This window comes from Prionailurus bengalensis, chromosome B4 (assembly GCF_016509475.1).
Source record: "Prionailurus bengalensis isolate Pbe53 chromosome B4, Fcat_Pben_1.1_paternal_pri, whole genome shotgun sequence".
NCBI lineage: Eukaryota > Metazoa > Chordata > Mammalia > Carnivora > Felidae > Prionailurus > Prionailurus bengalensis.
This window is the reverse complement of record NC_057358.1, coordinates 35,087,998-35,107,256: the sequence shown is the minus strand read 5'-3', so window position 1 is coordinate 35,107,256 and position 19,259 is coordinate 35,087,998. Positions and strand designations below refer to the sequence as shown.

Here is a 19,259-nt window from a genome sequence, read left to right as displayed (position 1 = left end):
AAAGATAGTAAAGGGGCGCCTGGGTGGCGCAGTCGGTTAAGCGTCCGACTTCAGCCAGGTCACGATCTCGCGGTCCGTGAGTTCGAGCCCCGCGTCAGGCTCTGGGCTGATGGCTCAGAGCCTGGAGCCTGTTTCCGATTCTGTGTCTCCCTCTCTCTGCCCCTCCCCCATTCATGCTCTGTCTCTCTCTGTCCCAAAAATAAATAAACGTTGAAAAAAAAAAATTAAAAAAAAAAAAAAAAAAAGATAGTATGAATATTAAGAAAACAAAAATAGTAATTTAACTATAACTACAGTAAGTAAATAATACACAAAATAAAAAATATATCAAATATAACATCAAAAACGTAAAATATTGCGGGTGGTGGGTAAAAATGTAGTGCTTTTAGAATGTGTTCAAACTAAAAACAAATTTTGTTCAAACTGAAGTGACTATTAGCTTAAAATAAACTGCTATATATATAGAGAGAGCAATATTTATGAACATCATGGTAACCACAAACCAAAACCTACAATAGATAAACAAAAATAAAGAGAAAGAAACCCAAACATAACTAAAGAACCATCAAACCACAGTGGAAGACACCAAAAGAAGAAAAATGAAACAGAGAAGAACTGCAATAATAACCAGAAAACAACTGACCAAATGATGATAGTACATACCTATTAATAATCACATTAAAAATAAATGGACTAAATGCTCCAATCAAAAGACATAGGGTGTCTGAATGGATAAAAAACAAGACCCATTTATATGCTGCCTATAAGAGAGTCATTTCAGATCTAAAGCCACTCGGAAACTGAAAGTGAAGAGATGCAAAAAGATATTCCAGGGAAATGGAAACAAAAAGAAAGCTAGTGAGGCAGTACTCATATTAGACAAAATAGACTTTAAAACAAGGACTATAACAAAATACAAAGAAGAGCATTACACAATGAAAAAATGTTCAATCCAAGAAGAGGATATAACATTTGTAAATATTTATACACCCAACATAAAGCATTTAAGTATATAAAGCAAATATTAATAGGCATAAAGGGAGAAATTGACATTAATACAATAATAGTAGGGAACTTTAATATCCCACTTAATCAATGGATAAATCATCCAGAGAATCAATAAGGAAATATTGGCCTTAAATGACACATTGGACCAGATGGACTTAATAAATATATATAGAACGTTTCATACAAAACAGCAGAATACACATTCTATTCAAGTGCACATGGAACATTTTCCAGGATAGTTAAGCCACAAAACAAGTCTCAGTAAATTCAAGAAGACTGACATCATATCAAGCATCTTTTCCAAACATAATGGTATGACACTAGAAATTAATTGCAAAAAGAAAACTGGAAAAAAACCCACAAACATGTGGAGACTGAACAACTTGTTACTAAACAACCAATGGGTCAACAAAGAAATCAAAGAGGAAACAAACAAACAAAAATACCTTGAGACAAATGAAAATGGAGATACAACTTTCCAAAATCTATGGGATGCAACATAAGTAATTCTAAGAGGGAAACTCATAATGATACAGGCCTACCTCAAGAAACAAAAAAAAATCCCAAATAAACCATCTAACGTTATAACCAAAGGAACTAGAAAAAGAGGAACAAAGCCCAACATTAGTAGAGGGAAGGAAATAATAAAGTCCAGAGTGGAAATACATGAAATAGAGATTGGGGAAAAAAAAAAAAAAAAAAAGATCAGTGAAAGTAAGAGCTGGTTCTTTGAAAAGATAAATAAAATCAGTAGCCAGGGGCGCCTGGGTGGCGCAGTCGGTTAAGCGTCCGACTTCAGCCAGGTCACGATCTCGCGGTCCGGGAGTTCGAGCCCCGCGTCAGGCTCTGGGCTGATGGCTCAGAGCCTGGAGCCTGCTTCCGATTCTGTGTCTCCCTCTCTCTCTGTCCCTCCCCCGTTCATGCTCTCTCTCTCTCTGTCCCAAAAATAAATAAAAAAAGTTGAAAAAAAAATTTAAAAAAAAAAAAAAATCAGTAGCCAAACTCAAGAGTAAAAGAGAGAGGACCCAAATAAATAAAATCAGAAATGAAAGAAAAGTTACAACCGACACCACAGAAGTACAAAGGGTAAGGGGTGCCTGGGTGGCTCAGTCGGTTAACAGTCAGACTTCAACTCAGGTCATGATCTCACGGTTCTTGGGATCAAGCCCTGCATCAGGCTCTGTGCTGACAGTTTAGAGCCTGGAGCCTGCTTCAGTTTCTGTGTCTCCCTCTCTCTCTGCCCCTCCCCTGCTCAAAAATAAATAAACATTTTTAAAAATTAAAAAGAAAAGAAATACAAAGGGTAAGAGATTACTACAATTATATACCAACAAATTGAAAAACCTAAAAAAAAAAATGAATAAATTCCTAGAAACACATAACCTTCCAAAGACTGAATCACACACACACAAAAATAGAAAATATGAATAGGCCAATTACAAGTCATAAAATTGAAACAGTAATTTTAAAACTTCTGAAAAACAAAAGTCCAGGACCAGACAGCTTCACAAGTGAACTCTACTAAACATTTAAAAAAGAGTTAGTATCAGGGCACCTGGGTGGCTCAGTCGGTTAAGTGTCTGACTCAATTTTGGCTCAGATCATAGTCTCATGGTTCATGGGTGGGTCATAGTCACAGTTCATGGGTTCGAGCCCCACATTGGGCTCTTTGCTGACAGTGTGGAGCCTGCTTGGGATTCTCTCTCTCCCCCGCCCCTCCCCTGTTAGCTCACTGTCTCTCTCTCTCTCTCTCTCTCTCTCTCTCTCTCAAAAATAAATAAGTACTGGGGTGCCTGGGTGGCGCAGTCGGTTAAGCGTCCGACTTCAGCCAGGTCACGATCTCGCGGTCCGGGAGTTCGAGCCCCGCGTCAGGCTCTGGGCTGATGGCTCAGAGCCTGGAGCCTGTTTCCGATTCTGTGTCTCCCTCTCTCTCTGCCCCTCCCCCGTTCATGCTCTGTCTCTCTCTGTCCCCCCCCCCCAAAAAAAATAAATAAAACGTTGAAAAAAAAATAAGTACATTTTAAAAATTAAGGGGGCTCCTGGGTGGCTCAGTCAGTTAAGTGTCCAACTTTGGCTTGGGTCATGATCTCATAGAGTTCAAGCCCCATGTCCAGCTCTGTGCTGACAGCTCAGAGCCTGGAGTCTGCTTCTGATTCTGTGTCTCCCTCTCTCTCTCTGCCTCTCCCCCTGCTCATGCTCTGTCTCTCTCTCGCTCTCTCAAAAATAAACATTAAAAAAATTTTTTTAATTAAAAAATAAAAATAAATTTAAAAAATTTAAGAAGAGTTAGTACCTATTCTTCTCAAATTATTCCAAAAGATTAAAGAGGAAAGAAGTCTTCCAAACTTATTTTACAAAGCTAGCATTACTCTGATACCAAAACCAGACAAAAATACCACAAGAAAGAAAATTACAGGCCAGTATCCCTGATAATATAGATGTAAAACTCCTAACAAAATATTAGCAAACCAAATTCAACAATACATTAAAAGGATTATACATCACAATCAAGCGAGATTTATTCCAGAGATGCAAGGATGGTTCAACATCCACAAATTAATCAATGTGATATACCACATTAACAAAACAAAGGATAAAAAATCATATGATGATCTCAATAGATGCAGAAAAAAGCACTTAACAAATTCAACATTCATTTTATGATCAAAAATGTCAATAAAGTGGGTATAGAAGGAATGTATCTCAACATAATAAAGGCCATATATGACAAACCCACAGCTAACACCATAGTCAGTAGTGAAAAGCTGAAGCTTTTCCTGTACAGTCAGGAACAAGACAAGTATGTGCACTCTTACCACTTTAATTCAACGTAGTATTGGAAGTCCTAGCCAGAAATTAGGCAAGAAAAAGAAATAAAGGCATCCAAATTGAACAGGAAAAAGTAAAACTGTCACTATTTGCAGATGACATGATATTGTGTAGAGAAAACCCTAGAGACTCCACCAAATCTATTACAGGTGACAAATGAATTCAGTAAAGTCACAGGATGCAAAACTAACATACAGAAATCACTGTTTCTATACACTAATAACTATCAGGAAAATAAAGTAAGGAAACAGTTCCATTTACAATTGTATCAAAAATAATGAAATACCTATAATACATTCAACCAAAGAAGTGAAAGACCTGTACTCTGAATACTGTTTAAGACATTGATGAAAGAAATTGACAACATGAATAAATGGAAAGATATTTTGTGCTCATGGATTGGAAGAATTAATATTGTTAAAATGTCCATGCTACCCAAAGCATTCTACAGATTCAGTGCAATCCCTACCAAAATACCAATGGCGGGGCACCTGGGTGGCTTAGTCAGTTAAGCATCTGACTTCAGATCACGTCATGATCTCATGGTTTGTGAGTTTGAGCCCCATGTCAGGCTCTGTGCTGACAGCTCAGAGCCTGCAGCCTGCTTCGGATTCTGTGTGTGTGTGTCTCTCTCTCTGCCCCTCCCCCACTCACACATTGTCTCTCTCAAAAGTAAACACTAAAAAAAATTTTTTAATACCAATGGCATTTTTCACAGAATTAGAACAAAGCATCCCAAAATGTGCATGGAACCACAAAAGTAAATAACCAAACAGTCTTGAAAAAGAAGAACAAAGCTGGAAATATCATCCTTCATGATTTCAAACTATACTACAAAGCTAGTATACTAATCAAAACAGTATGGTACCAGCATGAACACAGACACATAGATCAATGGAATAGAATCAGAAAGTGCAGGAAAAAACCCCACACATATGTGGTCAATTAATCTATGACAAAAGAGGCAAGAATATACAATGGGGGAAAAGTCTTTTCAATAAATGGTACTGGGAACATTGGACAGCTATACGCAAAAGAATGAAACTGGACCACTATCTTACACCACATACAAAAATAAAATTTAAATGAAGACTTGAATGTAAGACCTGAAACAATAAAACTCCTAGAAGAAAGTATAGGCAGTAAATTCTTTGACGTCAGTTTTGGCAATATTTTTGGACCAGTCTCTTCAGGCAAGGACAAAGAGCTAAAATAAACAAACGAGATTACGTCAAACCAAAAAAATTTCACAGTGAAGGAAAAGGCAACCTACTGAATGGGAGAAGTATGGGTGACATTTGTTCTTCCCCAAGGTTCAAAGGAAAATCTGCTCTGTGACTCTCTTCTAGCTTCTGGTGGGGGCCAGCAATGCTTGGTATTGCTTGGCCATAGCTGTATCACTCTAGTCTCTGCCTCCATCTTCACATGGCCTTTTTTCTGTGTGTCTCCATGTGTCTTCTCCTCTTCTTATACAGACACCAGTAGTATTGGATTTAGGGTCCACTCTAATAAAGTATGACTTTGTCTTAACTAGTAACATCTGCAAAGACCCTATTTCCAACTAAGGCCATGTGCTAAGGTTCCATGTGGACATGAATTTGGTGGGGACACTATTCAACCCACTACAAAAGATAAGCATTTTTATTTGAGCATTATTTTAGTCATGACTCTTTCATTGTATATGTCAGAAACCACTAACTACCTAACCAGGAAGTGAACCTAACCGTTAGGGATGCCTCCATAACTGGAATGCCCAGGATTATCCTCTGGCTCCAGGTACTTTTTGGATCTGACAGGGGACTCAGGAATCCATCACTCTCTCTCCATTGCCACCTCTGCTTACTCCTGTTGGACCACTTTCCACAGGACTCTCTGGTGTGGCCACAGGGCAGATTTCACCTCAGATAGTCTAACACCAGAGCTCTCAACCATACTGCTTCCCCTGTGTAGTAGCAGTAAACACCCCTGTATTGGTTTCCTATACCTATACCAATTACCACAAATTCTTTGGCTTGAACAATACCTATTATGAGCCCACAGTTCTAAAGGTCAGGGGTCCAGCCATGGAGTAGCTGAGTTCTCTGCTAAGAGTCTTACAAAGCCAAATCAGGATATTGATCAGGATGTGTCCTCTTCCAGAAGCTCCAGCTCATTTAGGTTTTTGGAGGAATTCATTTCTTGCCATTGTAGCAAGCATCACAGCATCAGTGTGTGCTTTCTCTCAGGCCATAGCAGCTACCTCCTATTCCTTCTGCTTCCAACTTGGGACAACTCTCTAGTTTTATCTTTTGACCTTCTTCATGCATTACTTTTTTATTTGTTTTGGTTTGGTTTTATTGAAGTACAATTGACATATAACATTACATTAGTTTCAGATATACAGCATAATGATTCCACATTTATATATATTAAGAAATTATCACCATAATAAATCTGGTTATCATCCATCACCATATATAATTATAATTTTGTGTGTGTGATGAGAACTTTTAAGATCTTAGCAACTATCATGCAGTACAGTATTATTAACCATAGTTACCATGCTGTACATTGCATCTCAGGACTTATTTATTTTATAACTGGAAGTTTGCACCTGTGAACTCTCTACTTTTAAAGAGCTCATGTGTTAGGTCAGGCTCACCTAGATTCCCTATCTTAAGGTGATAGGAGCCACATAATATAATATAATCACAGGAGTAAAATCCATCAGAGTCACAGTCCCAGGGACCATGCAGGGTGTGTATATATTGGTGGTGGTGGGAGATAGCTCAGGCAGAATTTTAGACTACTGCCCACCATATCCTCTCTTACAGCTGCTCTACCACCAGTGGCCTAGAGGCTGCACCAGATAGGCATCAAATTAAGTCCGTTTTACCAGTGGAAAAAGTAGACCCAGAGAAACTCCAAAACAGAACCCAGTGTCTACTGATTTCTACTTCTACAGTGAGGTAGAAGTAGAAATTTTTTTGCCACATCCTCCCCACAGGAGACTCAGAAAAGGGCTTTGACACCAAGGTCCCCCTGTGTATGGATGCTTTATGCCTTATGCGGGGGAAACCTCCCAATCACCCACAGAGGCCCATGAGAAATGCCATGCACTGGAACAGTCCCTCATGCTCTCTGGCAGGTGGCTGTTGAGCTTAGTCAGGGCAGGCTGTCTGGTCTGCTCCAAGTGCCACCCACAAGGAAGCAGCATGTGGGGGTGAAGGGATACCAGTGGCTGGCCCAAGCAACAGGCAGAGAGGAAGCAAAAAGGAATTGCACTGGACAGGGAATGGAGGGAGGGGGAAGTAGGAGTGCAGAGAACAATACAAACAGAAATGGATGGAGGTAGCCTAGAGAGAGAGTGAAGCTCGTGGACCATGTCTCTCTGTGGGGCAAAATGCCACCAGTAGCGGCTTCCCACTCTACACAGAAGGACCCACTCCATGGGAGGGCCCCAAGGGGCTGATGATCCTTTTCAGCCTTGCATCTCCCTCCCCTCAGGGAACCTAGAACAAGCCAATGAGGAGCTGCGGGCCATAATCAAGAAGATCTGGAAGCGTACCAGCATGAAGCTGCTAGACCAAGTGGTGCCCCCTGCAGGTGGTGAGTACTTCAGGATCTCTTGCCTGGTTTCTGAATCTACTAGAGTCTTGGGAGGCCTGCTTTCCCCAGGCCCTTTGTGTGTGGGGCTCAAAGGTGCTATTGGTTACAAGGGACGATGGTAGGGGTACCTGGGTGGTTCAGTCGGTTAAGCGTCCAACTTTGGCTCAGGTCATGATCTCACGGTTTGTGAGCTCAAGCCCCACGTCAGGCTCTGTGCTGACAGCTCAGAGCCTGGAACCTGTTGCAGATTCTCTGTCTCCCTCTCCCTCTGCCCCTCCCCTGCTCACGCTCTGTCTCTCTCTGTCTCTCAATAATAAATAAACGTTAAAAAAAATTTTTTTTAAAAGAAGAAGGGACGAGGGTGCCATGCCCTTCACAAACTCAGATACAGAATGTCAGCTTGGAAATCTGGTCCAATCCTACATTTCAAGACCAAGCAAGGCCCCTCAATACTTAGAGGTTTGACAGAATTTCCAAGGAAACTCTGCAAATATAAGTTTCCCCATAAATTACCAGGCTGTTTGCTCTGGAAATAATGGTGCCCTGGAAAAAGAATCCCCTGAGATCCTCTCTGGGTTGAAATTCTTTTTGTTTCTCCTAGGGCAGTGTTTCTCTACCCTGTCGAATCCAAAGCCCCTTTTCATAACAAAAAGTTTATAATGCTCTTACTACTACCCTGAATGAAAATAATAATCTTCCTACATATATAATTTCCAAAATATTAATATAACACTTTAATATAAAATACATTAAAGTCAAATGTTCTTCAATATATACATGCTAAAGCACTATGGCTTATGACACTATGCCAAAAGTCATAGTTAACTGAAATACTTGCACACATCTACATATGATGAATAAGTTTGTGTTTGAAGGAACTAAGATGATATTGAATATCATTGACATTTTGTGTTTATCATTTTGAGGGATAACTAAGTATATTAAATAATATAATATCCACAGGTATGTATACATACATGCACCTACGTATGTGCACATACATAGAACAAATGCAGACCGATGTAAGTAGGTGACTACTTACAGACCGCAGCAGACCGCAGGTGACTCAGACCACGAGCAGTGTTGCCATCAGAGATACAATTTTCCAAAATGTAAACCCCTCTTAACCAAGTGGAAACAAAGCAAATATGGTCTTCCATCAATTTACACAGCAGTTATATTCCTGGAAAATTCTGGATATGTTAAAAGCAGGCAAAAAATTATTTTCTGTTCATATGTAAAATGCAGTTAGGTTCTTAGCTTAGATAGTTATAGACAGGTTATGTCCCCACATGGACATCTAGCAGATTGCAAAGCTATTATTTGTTGTGTAAAACATGCCTGTATTTTAAGGGACACATCTGGAACCACCTAATAGCTGTAGCACACTGTGACAGCTAAAAGAAAGTCCCACGCAATCCCAAAACACTCCTTAAATTGTGACACCACCCCCCCTGTTGAGAACCACTTCCCAAAGGGAAGCAGGACAGAAGCTAAGTGAAAAGTCACCTACACAGGCCAAGCATCATCTGACGTTTTGCATACATTATTTAATCCTTATAACGTTACTATGAAGTTTGCTCAAGAAACTGAAGTTCTTCAAAACTATGTAGCTGACCCAAGACTACATGGTGACTACCTAGTATGTTCAGAATCCAAACCCAGGTCTGAGGGATGCTAGAACTCCAAGCTCTTTCTTCCCTACCACTCTTCCTCCCCAACTACCCTAAACAGGGAACTCAGGGCTTTCCCTCTCACATGGTAATGAGGTCTTTGTCATGTAGAAGGTCATCACTGCTGTAGACTTGGCTATTCTTAAAGTACAACTAGGAGTAAGAGAACCATCACAAGCCCCTATATCTAACCTACAAGCTATCTCCTGGGCCCATTTCCCAGAGAAGAAGATGGAACCAAGGAGCTACTCATAGGGCATGCAGTGTTCTCCTTGGAGAGTCATTGGCTTCTCCACCACCTGGTTCATTCCCAAGACAGAGGCTGCTTATGTCATGTGTAACTTGGGGGTCCAGCCCAGCAGGGACCCAGCTAAGCCACATGGTAAGAAAACCCAATCTGTCTAATTATAAGAAAAACCTAGACTTAGAGGAGAAGGTGCTCCTTACACCAAACCCCATCTTTAAGCAGAACTGTTTGCACTTAGGGGACTGGTCAGTTTATGATGGGCATCTCAAGTTTTAGAATCAAATAGGGACACCTGGGTGGCTCAGTCGGTTGAGCGTCTGACTTTGACTCAAGTCATGATCTCATGGTTTGTGAGTTCTAGCCCTGCATCAAGCTCTCTACTGTCAGTGCAGAGCCTGCTTCAGATCTGCAATCCCCCTCTCTCTGCCCCTCCCCAACTTGCACTTTCTCTCTCAAAAGCAAACATCTAAAAATTTTTTAGAATCCAATAAAAATGAGTTAGCAATATAAGCTAAGTTTTTTTTAATTTTTTTAATGTTTATTTATTTTTGAGAGAGAGACAGAGCATGAGTTAGGGAGGAGCAGAAAGAGAGGGAGACACAGAATGCAAAGCAGGTTTCAGGCTATGAGCTGTCAGCACAGAGCCCGATGTGGGGCTTGAACTCGCAAACTGCAAGATTGTGACCTGAGCTGAAGTCGGACGCTTAACCGACTGAGCCACCCAGGCACCACTAAAGTTTTTTATACATTTTTTTAACTTTAAAAAAAAAAAACAAGGTGGGAAATAATTTTGACAATAGGCTACTTCTAGTGTAAAAAAAAAAAAAGATGGGATAAGAATATATTTGCTTATTTTCAGAAAGCATTTGCAGAAAGACTTTTTTGGAAAAATAAACTAATTTGAGAAAGGTTACTTATTAAAAGGTGGTAACTAGGCAGATGGGGGAGGGGTGGTAAAAAACAGTTTTCACTGTATACCTTTTAGTATATTTTTGACTTTTGAACCATGTTAATAGACTACCTCTTTTTTTTTTTCTGAAATTTATTGACAAATTGGTTTCCATACAACACCCAGTGCTCATCCCAAAAGGTGCCCTCCTCAATACCCATCACCCACCCTCTCCTCCCTCCCACCCCCCATCAACCCTCAGTTTGTTCTCAGTTTTTAACAGTCTCTTATGCTTTGGCTCTCTCCCATTCTAACCTCTTTTTTTTTTTTTTTCCTTCCCCTCCCCCATGGGTTCCTGTTAAGTTTCGCAGGATCCACATAAGAGTGAGACCATATGGTATCTGTCTTTCTCTGTATGGCTTATTTCACTTAGCATCACACTCTCCAGTTCCATCCACGTTGCTACAAAAGGCCATATTTCATTTTTTCTCATTGCCATGTAATATTCCATTGTGTATATAAACCACAATTTCTTTATCCATTCATCAGTTGATGGACATTTAGGCTCTTTCCATAATTTGGCTATTGTTGAGAGTGCTGCTATGAACATTGGGGTACAAGTGGCCCTATGCATCAGTGCTCCTGTATCCCTTGGATAAATTCCTAGCAGTGCTATTGCTGGGTCATAGGGTAGGTCTATTTTTAATTTTCTGAGGAACCTCCACACTGCTTTCCAGAGCGGCTGCACCAATTTGCATTCCCACCAACAGTGCAAGAGGGTTCCCGTTTCTCCACATCCTCTCCAGCATCTATAGTCTCCTGATTTGTTCATTTTGGCCACTCTGACTGGCGTGAGGTGATACCTGAGTGTGGTTTTGATTTGTATTTCCCTGATAAGGAGCGACGCTGAACATCTTTTCATGTGCCTGTTGGCCATCCGGATGTCTTCTTTAGAGAAGTGTCTATTCATGTTTTCTGCCCATTTCTTCACTGGGTTATTTGTTTTTCGGGTGTGGAGTTTGGTGAGCTCTTTATAGATTTTGGATACTAGCCCTTTGTCCGATATGTCATTTGCGAATATCTTTTCCCATTCCGTTGGTTGCCTTTTAGTTTTGTTGGTTGTTTCCTTTGCTGTGCAGAAGCTTTTTATCTTCATAAGGTCCCAGTAATTCACTTTTGCTTTTAATTCCCTTGCCTTTGGGGATGTGTCGAGTAAGAGATTGCTACGGCTGAGGTCAGAGAGGTCTTTTCCTGCTTTCTCCTCTAAGGTTTTGATGGTTTCCTGTCTCATATTTAGGTCCTTTATCCATTTTGAGTTTATTTTTGTGAATGGTGTGAGAAAGTGGTCTAGTTTCAACCTTCTGCATGTTGCTGTCCAGTTCTCCCAGCACCATTTGTTAAAGAGGCTGTCTTTTTTCCATTGGATGTTCTTTCCTGCTTTGTCAAAGATGAGTTGGCCATACGTTTGTGGGTCTAGTTCTGGGGTTTCTATTCTATTCCATTGGTCTATGTGTCTGTTTTGGTGCCAATACCATGCTGTCTTGATGATGACAGCTTTGGAGTAGAGGCTAAAGTCTGGGATTGTGATGCCTCCTGCTTTGGTCTTCTTCTTCAAAATTCCTTTGGCTATTCGGGGCCTTTTGTGGTTCCATATGAATTTTAGGATTGCTTGTTCTAGTTTCGAGAAGAATGCTGGTGCAATTTTGATTGGGATTGCATTGAATGTGTAGATAGCTTTGGGTAGTATTGACATTTTGACAATATTTATTTTTCCAATCCATGAGCAGGGAATGTCTTTCCATTTCCTTAAATCTTCTTCAATTTCCTTCAGAAGCTTTCTATAGTTTTCAGCATACAGATCCTTTACATCTTTGGTTAGATTTATTCCTAGGTATTTTATGCTTCTTGGTGCAATTGTGAATGGGATCAGTTTCTTTATTTGTCTTTCTGTTGCTTCATTGTTAGTGTATAAGAATGCAACTGATTTCTGTACATTGATTTTGTATCCTGCAACTTTGCTGAATTCCTGTATCAGTTCTAGCAGACTTTTGGTGGAGTCTATCGGATTTTCCATGTATAATATCATGTCATCTGCAAAAAGCGAAAGCTTGACTTCATCTTTGCCAATTTTGATGCCTTTGATTTCCTTTTGTTGTCTGATTGCTGATGCTAGAACTTCCAGCACTATGTTAAACAGCAGCGGTGAGAGTGGGCATCCTTGTCGTGTTCCTGATCTCAGGGAAAAAGCTTTCAGTTTTTCCCCGTTGAGGATGATGTTAGCTGTGGGCTTTTCATAAATGGCTTTTATGATCTTTAAGTATGTTCCTTCTATCCCGACTTTCTCAAGGGTTTTTATTAAGAAAGGGTGCTGGATTTTGTCGAAGGCCTTTTCTGCATCGATTGACAGGATCATATGGTTCTTCTCTCTTTTTTTGTTAATGTGATGTATCACGTTGATTGATTTGCGAATGTTGAACCAGCCCTGCATCCCAGGAATGAATCCCACTTGATCATGGTGAATAATTCTTTTTATATGCCGTTGAATTCGATTTGCTAGTATCTTATTGAGAATTTTTGCATCCATATTCATCAGGGATATTGGCCTGTAGTTCTCTTTTTTTACTGGGTCTCTGTCTGGTTTAGGAATCAAAGTAATACTGGCTTCATAGAATGAGTCTGGAAGTTTTCCTTCCCTTTCTATTTCTTGGAATAGCTTGAGAAGGATAGGTATTATCTCTGCTTTAAACGTCTGGTAGAACTCCCCTGGGAAGCCATCTGGTCCTGGACTCTTATTTGTTGGGAGATTTTTGATAACCGATTCAATTTCTTCGCTGGTTATGGGTCTGTTCAAGCTTTCTATTTCCTCCTGATTGAGTTTTGGAAGCGTGTGGGTGTTCAGGAATTCGCCCATTTCTTCCAGGTTGTCCAATTTGTTGGCATATAAGTTTTCATAGTATTCCCTGATAATTGTTTGTATCTCTGAGGGATTGGTTGTAATAATTCCATTTTCATTCATGATTTTATCTATTTGGGTCATCTCCCTTTTCTTTTTGAGAAGCCTGGCTAGAGGTTTGTCAATTTTGTTTATTTTTTCAAAAAACCAACTCTTGGTTTCGTTGATCTGCTCTACAGTTTTTTTAGTTTCTATATTGTTTATTTCTGCTCTGATCTTTATTATTTCTCTTCTTCTGCTGGGCTTAGGCTGCCTTTGCTGTTCTGCTTCTAGTTCCTTTAGGTGTGCTGTTAGATTTTGTATTTGGGATTTTTCTTGTTTCTTGAGATAGGCCTGGATTGCAATGTATTTTCCTCTCAGGACTGCCTTCGCTGCGTCCCAAAGCGTTTGGATTGTTGTATTTTCATTTTCGTTTGTTTCCATATATTTTTTAATTTCTTCTCTAATTGCCTGGTTGACCCACTCATTCGTTAGTAGGGTGTTCTTTAACCTCCATGCTTTTGGAGGTTTTCCAGACTTTTTCCTGTGGTTGATTTCAAGCTTCATGGCATTGTGGTCTGAAAGTAAGCATGGTATAATTTCAATTCTTGTAAACTTATGAAGGGCTGTTTTGTGACCCAGTATATGATCTATCTTGGAGAATGTTCCATGTGCACTCGAGAAGAAAGTATATTCTGTTGCTTTGGGATGCAGAGTTCTAAATATATCTGTCAAGTCCATCTGATCCAATGTCTCATTCAGGGCCCTTGTTTCTTTATTGACCGTGTGTCTAGATGATCTATCCATTTCTGTAAGTGGTGTATTAAAGTCCCCTGCAATTACCACATTCTTATCAATAAGGTTGCTTATGTTTATGAGTAATTGTTTTATATATTTGGGGGCTCCGGTATTCGGTGCATAGACATTGATAATTGTTAGCTCTTCCTGATGGATAGACCCTGTAACTATTATATAATGTCCTTCTTCATCTCTTGTTACAGCCTTTAATTGAAAGTCTAGTTTGTCTGATATAAGTATGGCTACTCCAGCTTTCTTTTGGCTTCCAGTCGCATGATAAATAGTTCTCCATCCCCTCACTCTCAATCTAAAGGTGTCCTCAGGTCTAAAATGAGTCTCTTGTAGACAGCAAATAGATGGGTCTTGTTTTTTTATCCATTCTGATACCCTATGTCTTTTGGTTGGCGCATTTAATCCATTTACATTCAGTGTTATTATAGAAAGATACGGGTTTAGAGTCATTGTGATGTCTGTATGTTTTATGCTTATAGTGATGTCTCTGGGACTTTGTCTCACAGGGTCCCCCTTAGGATCTCTTGTAGGGCTGGTTTAGTGGTGACAAATTCCTTCAGTTTTTGTTTGTTTGGGAAGACCTTTATCTCTCCTTCTATTCTAAATGACAGACTTGCTGGATAAAGGATTCTTGGCTGCATATTTTTTCTGTCTAGCACCCTGAAAATCTCTTGCCAATTCTTTCTGGCCTGCCAAGTTTCAAAAGAGAGATCAGTCACGAGTCTTATAGGTCTCCCTTTATATGTGAGGGCACGTTTACCCCTTGCTGCTTTCAGAATTTTCTCTTTATCCTTGTATTTTGCCAGTTTCACTATGATATGTCGTGCAGAAGATCGATTCAAGTTACGTCTGAAGGGAGTTCTCTGTGCCTCTTGGATTTCAATGCCTTTTTCCTTCCCCAGTTCAGGGAAGTTCTCAGCTATGATTTCTTCAAGTACCCCTTCAGCACCTTTCCCTCTCTCTTCCTCCTCTGGGATACCAATTATGCGTATATTATTTCTTTTTAGTGTATCACTTAATTCTCTAATTTTCCCCTCATACTCCTGGATTTTTTTATCTCTCTTTTTCTCAGCTTCCTCTTTTTCCATAACTTTATCTTCTAGTTCACCTATTCTCTCCTCTGCCTCTTCAAGCCGAGCTGTGGTGGTTTCCATTTTGTTATGCATTTTGTTTAAAGCGTTTTTCAGCTCCTCGTGACTGTTCCTTAGTCCCTTGATCTCTGTAGCAAGAGATTCTCTGCTGTCCTCTATACTGTTTTCAAGCCCAGCGATTAATTTTATGACTATTATTCTAAATTCACTTTCTGTTATATTATTTAAATCCTTTTTGATCAGCTCATTAGCTGTTGTTATTTCCTGGAGATTCTTCTGAGGGGAGTTCTTCCACTTGGTCATTTTGGATAGTCCCTGGCGTGGTGAGGACCTGCAGGGCACTTCCCCTGTGCTGTGGTGTATACCTGGAGTTGGTGGGCGGGGCCGCAGTCAGACCTGATGTCTGCCCCCAGCCCACCGCTGGGGCCACAGTCAGACTGGTGTGTGCCTTCTCTTCCCCTCTCCTAGGGGCGGGATTCACTGTGGGGTGGTGTGGCTCGTCTGGGCTACTTGCACCCTGCCAGGCTTGTGATGCTGGGGATCTGGCGTATTAGCTGGGGTGGGTAGGCAAGGTGCTCGGGGGCAGGAGGGGCAGGCTTAGATCGCTTCTCCTTAGGTGATCCACTTCAGGAGGGGCCCTGTGGCAGCGGGAGGGAGTCAGATCCGCTGCCGGAGGTTTGGCTCCGCAGAAGCGCAGAGTTGGGTGTTTGCGCGGAGCGAGCAAGTTCCCTGGCAGGAACCGGTTCCCTTTGGGATTTCGGCTGGGGGATGGGCGGGGGGAAATGGCGCTGGCGAGCGCCTTTGTTCCCCACCAAACTGAGCTCTGTTGTCAGGGCGCTCAGCAGCTCTCCCTCCCTTTGTCCTCCAGCCTTCCCGCTTTCCGAGCAGAGCTGTTAATTTCTGACCTCCCAGACGCTAAGTCGCGCTTGCTGTCGGAACACAGTCCGCCCGGCCCCTCCGCTTTTGCAAGCCCGACTCGGGGGCTCTGCTTGGCCGGCGAGCCGCCCCTCCGACCCGGCTCCCTCCCGCCAGTCCGTGGAGCGCGCACCGCCTCGCCGCCCTTCCTACCCTCTTCCGTGGGCCTCTCGTCTGCGTTTGGCTCCGGCGACTCTGTTCTGCTAATCCTCTGGCGGTTTTCTGGGTTATTTAGGCAGGTGTAGATGGAATCTAAGTGATCAGCAGGACGTGCGGTGAGCCCAGCGTCCTCCTAAGCCGCCATCTTCTGGCTAGACTACCTCTTTTTAAAAAATTAAATTTAAAAAACTTAAGAAAGTTTGGATGCTGAAAAAAGTTAATGAAGCCCAACTGAATTCCCCCATTTATCTCCCTGCTGTCCTTTTTTTCTCACATCTCAGATGATGAGGTCACCGTTGGCAAGTTTTATGCTACTTTCCTGATCCAAGAGTACTTCCGGAAATTCAAGAAGCGCAAAGAGCAGGGCCTTGTGGGCAAGCCTTCCCAAAGGAACGCCCTGTCCTTGCAGGTGAGGGGTGAGGGGGGGTCCACACCCTAAGGAAGGGCCTGGTCACCTTCTTCCAACCTCTGGCTAGGGCTTAAATCTGTCATCAGTGGGCTGGAGGCCAGGTCCCTTCAGAAGGAAACTTTCTGAGAGTTCCAACCTTTCTACAGGTGGGTGTGTGAAGGGGCTACATACTGCTTCCCACACACCCTGCCCTCCACAGTCCTGCCCGCTTCACAGCTCCCCAGAGCTCTATGGAGCTCTGCTGAAGTTCTGGAACAGCCCTTTATCCTTCCTGGGTGGAGAAATGGATTCTTCCACTCTGGGGCAGACAAGAGAGGTCCCGAACCACATCCCCAGTTAGCACACACAGATAAACCCTCTCAGGCTCACCTGCCTTGTGGAGAGGCAGGTGGGTCAGGTGGCTGGGTGCCCCTCTGGGTTTCAGGCTGGCTTGCGCACGCTGCATGACATTGGGCCTGAGATCCGACGGGCCATCTCTGGAGATCTGACAGCTGAGGAGGAGCTGGACAAGGCCATGAAGGAGGCTGTGTCTGCTGCCTCCGAAGATGACATCTTCAGGGTAGGTGGATGCCATAGGAGCACTCTCTTATCTTTTTAAAGTTTGGTTTGAAGTAAGAAGGTGGGCTGGCTTCACCTTTTCTGCTAAGAAAATCCAGGGAGAAAGCCCTGAACTCTAAGGCAGATTCCAAGCTCTTCCCAGTCAACTATTTCCTATCCCTGCATGTTTTCCAAGGCTGACTCCATCTCAAGGCTGGGCTCCCAGGACATGGCAGCTTACAGAGTGTCACTGGCTCTTGGAGAAAGAGGGGAGGAGCCCTTTTCTTAAGGGAAATGTTTCCTAGGAGAAACTTCTACATTAGAAGTTGCAAATGGTGGCTCTTGGGCCTCATCTAATCTGCAGAACTATTTTGTTTGCCGACATTTGGAAATTCAGCACATTCAAATAAAAATCTAGACCTCTGGCTTCTCTTTAAAAAAAATCAGAAAATCTGGCTTATGTTCCCACGTGGTAGCAGAGGAGTGGAGCCAAGTGGCAATTATCCTCTTGAGATAAAGCATGTGTTCTCCAGGTCACAAAAATCCCCTCCAGCCTTCCTTCCCTCTCCCATCCTGGATATGAAGGCTGAGTGTCAGTTTTAGAAGTGAAAACCAAACCTGACTCTGCCAGGATAGTGGAACTCTTGGGTCCTGCTCTCTCCATTCATTGTGGCCCATGCCTAAGCCCTGAGGTACTTGGCTAAAACCCTTCCCAAGTGAGGGAGAAACTACTGACCACCATTGCAATGGGGCCATGCTCACAACTCTCCCTTCCAGCTCCCACAGGGGGACCACACAGGGGTCCTGGGCTATGGAGTCACCGGGAGGAGCTTGCCCTCCTTGTGGCTACCCTGTCATCACCATCCTCATCTTCATCACTGTGAAATGTCCATCACTGAATGGCCTCAGGGACTCAGCACCATGATAACACTGCCCCAGCAAGACCCCACAGATCAACTTGCAGATAGCTACTTTCCCACTCACCCAGGACAAGAAAAAAGTGTTAGGAAAAAACATTGGGTCCTGATTTGAAATCTCTAAGAACCTCCCAGGGGAGAGAAAGCCATGATATAATTAATGGAGTCAATGTGTCATCCTTATTTTCAAAACCATTTTGCCAACATGGTTTCTAGCTCAGTGAGCCATTTGGATCTCCATTTAAAAAATTCTTGTTAGAATCCCCTGGTCTCTTTCCCCACCCCTCAGCCCTCACCGTGCCTCACAGCTGCCAAGCCAAGCACTGGCTGCAATTAAGGATTGCCATCCTACACTGGTCCTTGAAACTCCTCGTGGGGTTCATTAGAAAGTCCCAGGGGAGCAGCCTCCCTGCCTGACTGGTTCTGCAAGAGGTCCTGTCCCTCACTGTTCCCCCCAGTGGTTTCAGAGGGGACTCTCTGGGTCCCTCCCTCTCAAACCACCAGGCCACGCAGGTGAAGAGTTCCCCATTTGCCATGTGCTGCCCGGCGTGGTTGTGCTCTCTGGAAGGCGGACAACCTTCCGTGCCTTCGCTGAGAAGGAGAGGTAGCTGAGGGGGCTTTCTCCTCCACCCACCCCTCCCATCTTGCCTACAGAGGGCCGGTGGCCTGTTCGGCAACCACGTCAGCTACTACCAAAGCGACGGCCGGAGCGCCTTCCCCCAGACCTTCACCACCCAGCGCCCACTGCACATCAACAAGGCGGGTAACAGCCAAGGCGACACCGAGTCGCCATCCCACGAGAAACTGGTGGACTCCACCTTCACCCCCAGCAGCTACTCGTCCACTGGCTCCAACGCCAACATCAACAATGCCAACAACACTGCCCTGGGCCGCTTCCCCCGTCCCGCTGGCTACCCCAGCGCAGTCAGCACCGTGGAGGGCCATGGGCCCCCCTTGTCTCCTGCTGTCCGGGTTCAGGAGGCAGCATGGAAGCTCAGCTCCAAGAGGTAAGCAGGAGGGTGGGGCATCCAGGGCCCATGCACAGGGGCCCCACACACTCCAGCCCAGAGTGGATGGGGGGAGAGTTTGGCCCCCAGGCCTACCACTCACCCCTCAAGCTGGGATGGAGGCTGCTGCCCCAGAGCCCATCAAGAGATAGAAAAATGCTGCTTCCCAATCTTGCCCTTGATTATATGTGGCAGCCACCCTCGGGAAAAGGCACCATGGCCCCACTGCCCAACAAGTGTCCTGAGAT

The 19,259-nt window shown here is 43.1% G+C and overlaps 1 protein-coding gene across 39 annotated transcripts in view; it reads left to right on the top strand.

The window, feature by feature from the left end:
* The window catches only part of CACNA1C (calcium voltage-gated channel subunit alpha1 C), a 760,549-nt gene that overhangs the window by 722,775 nt on the left and 18,515 nt on the right, over window positions 1-19,259 (top strand). For all 39 annotated transcript variants that reach the window (XM_043563280.1, XM_043563302.1, XM_043563296.1 and 36 more), the window contains 4 exons: window positions 7,324-7,425; window positions 16,423-16,550; window positions 16,975-17,109; window positions 18,659-19,011. In XM_043563280.1, coding sequence (XP_043419215.1) covers window positions 7,324-7,425; window positions 16,423-16,550; window positions 16,975-17,109; window positions 18,659-19,011 — 718 coding nt within the window. The remainder of the gene's footprint in view (window positions 1-7,323; window positions 7,426-16,422; window positions 16,551-16,974; window positions 17,110-18,658; window positions 19,012-19,259) is intronic.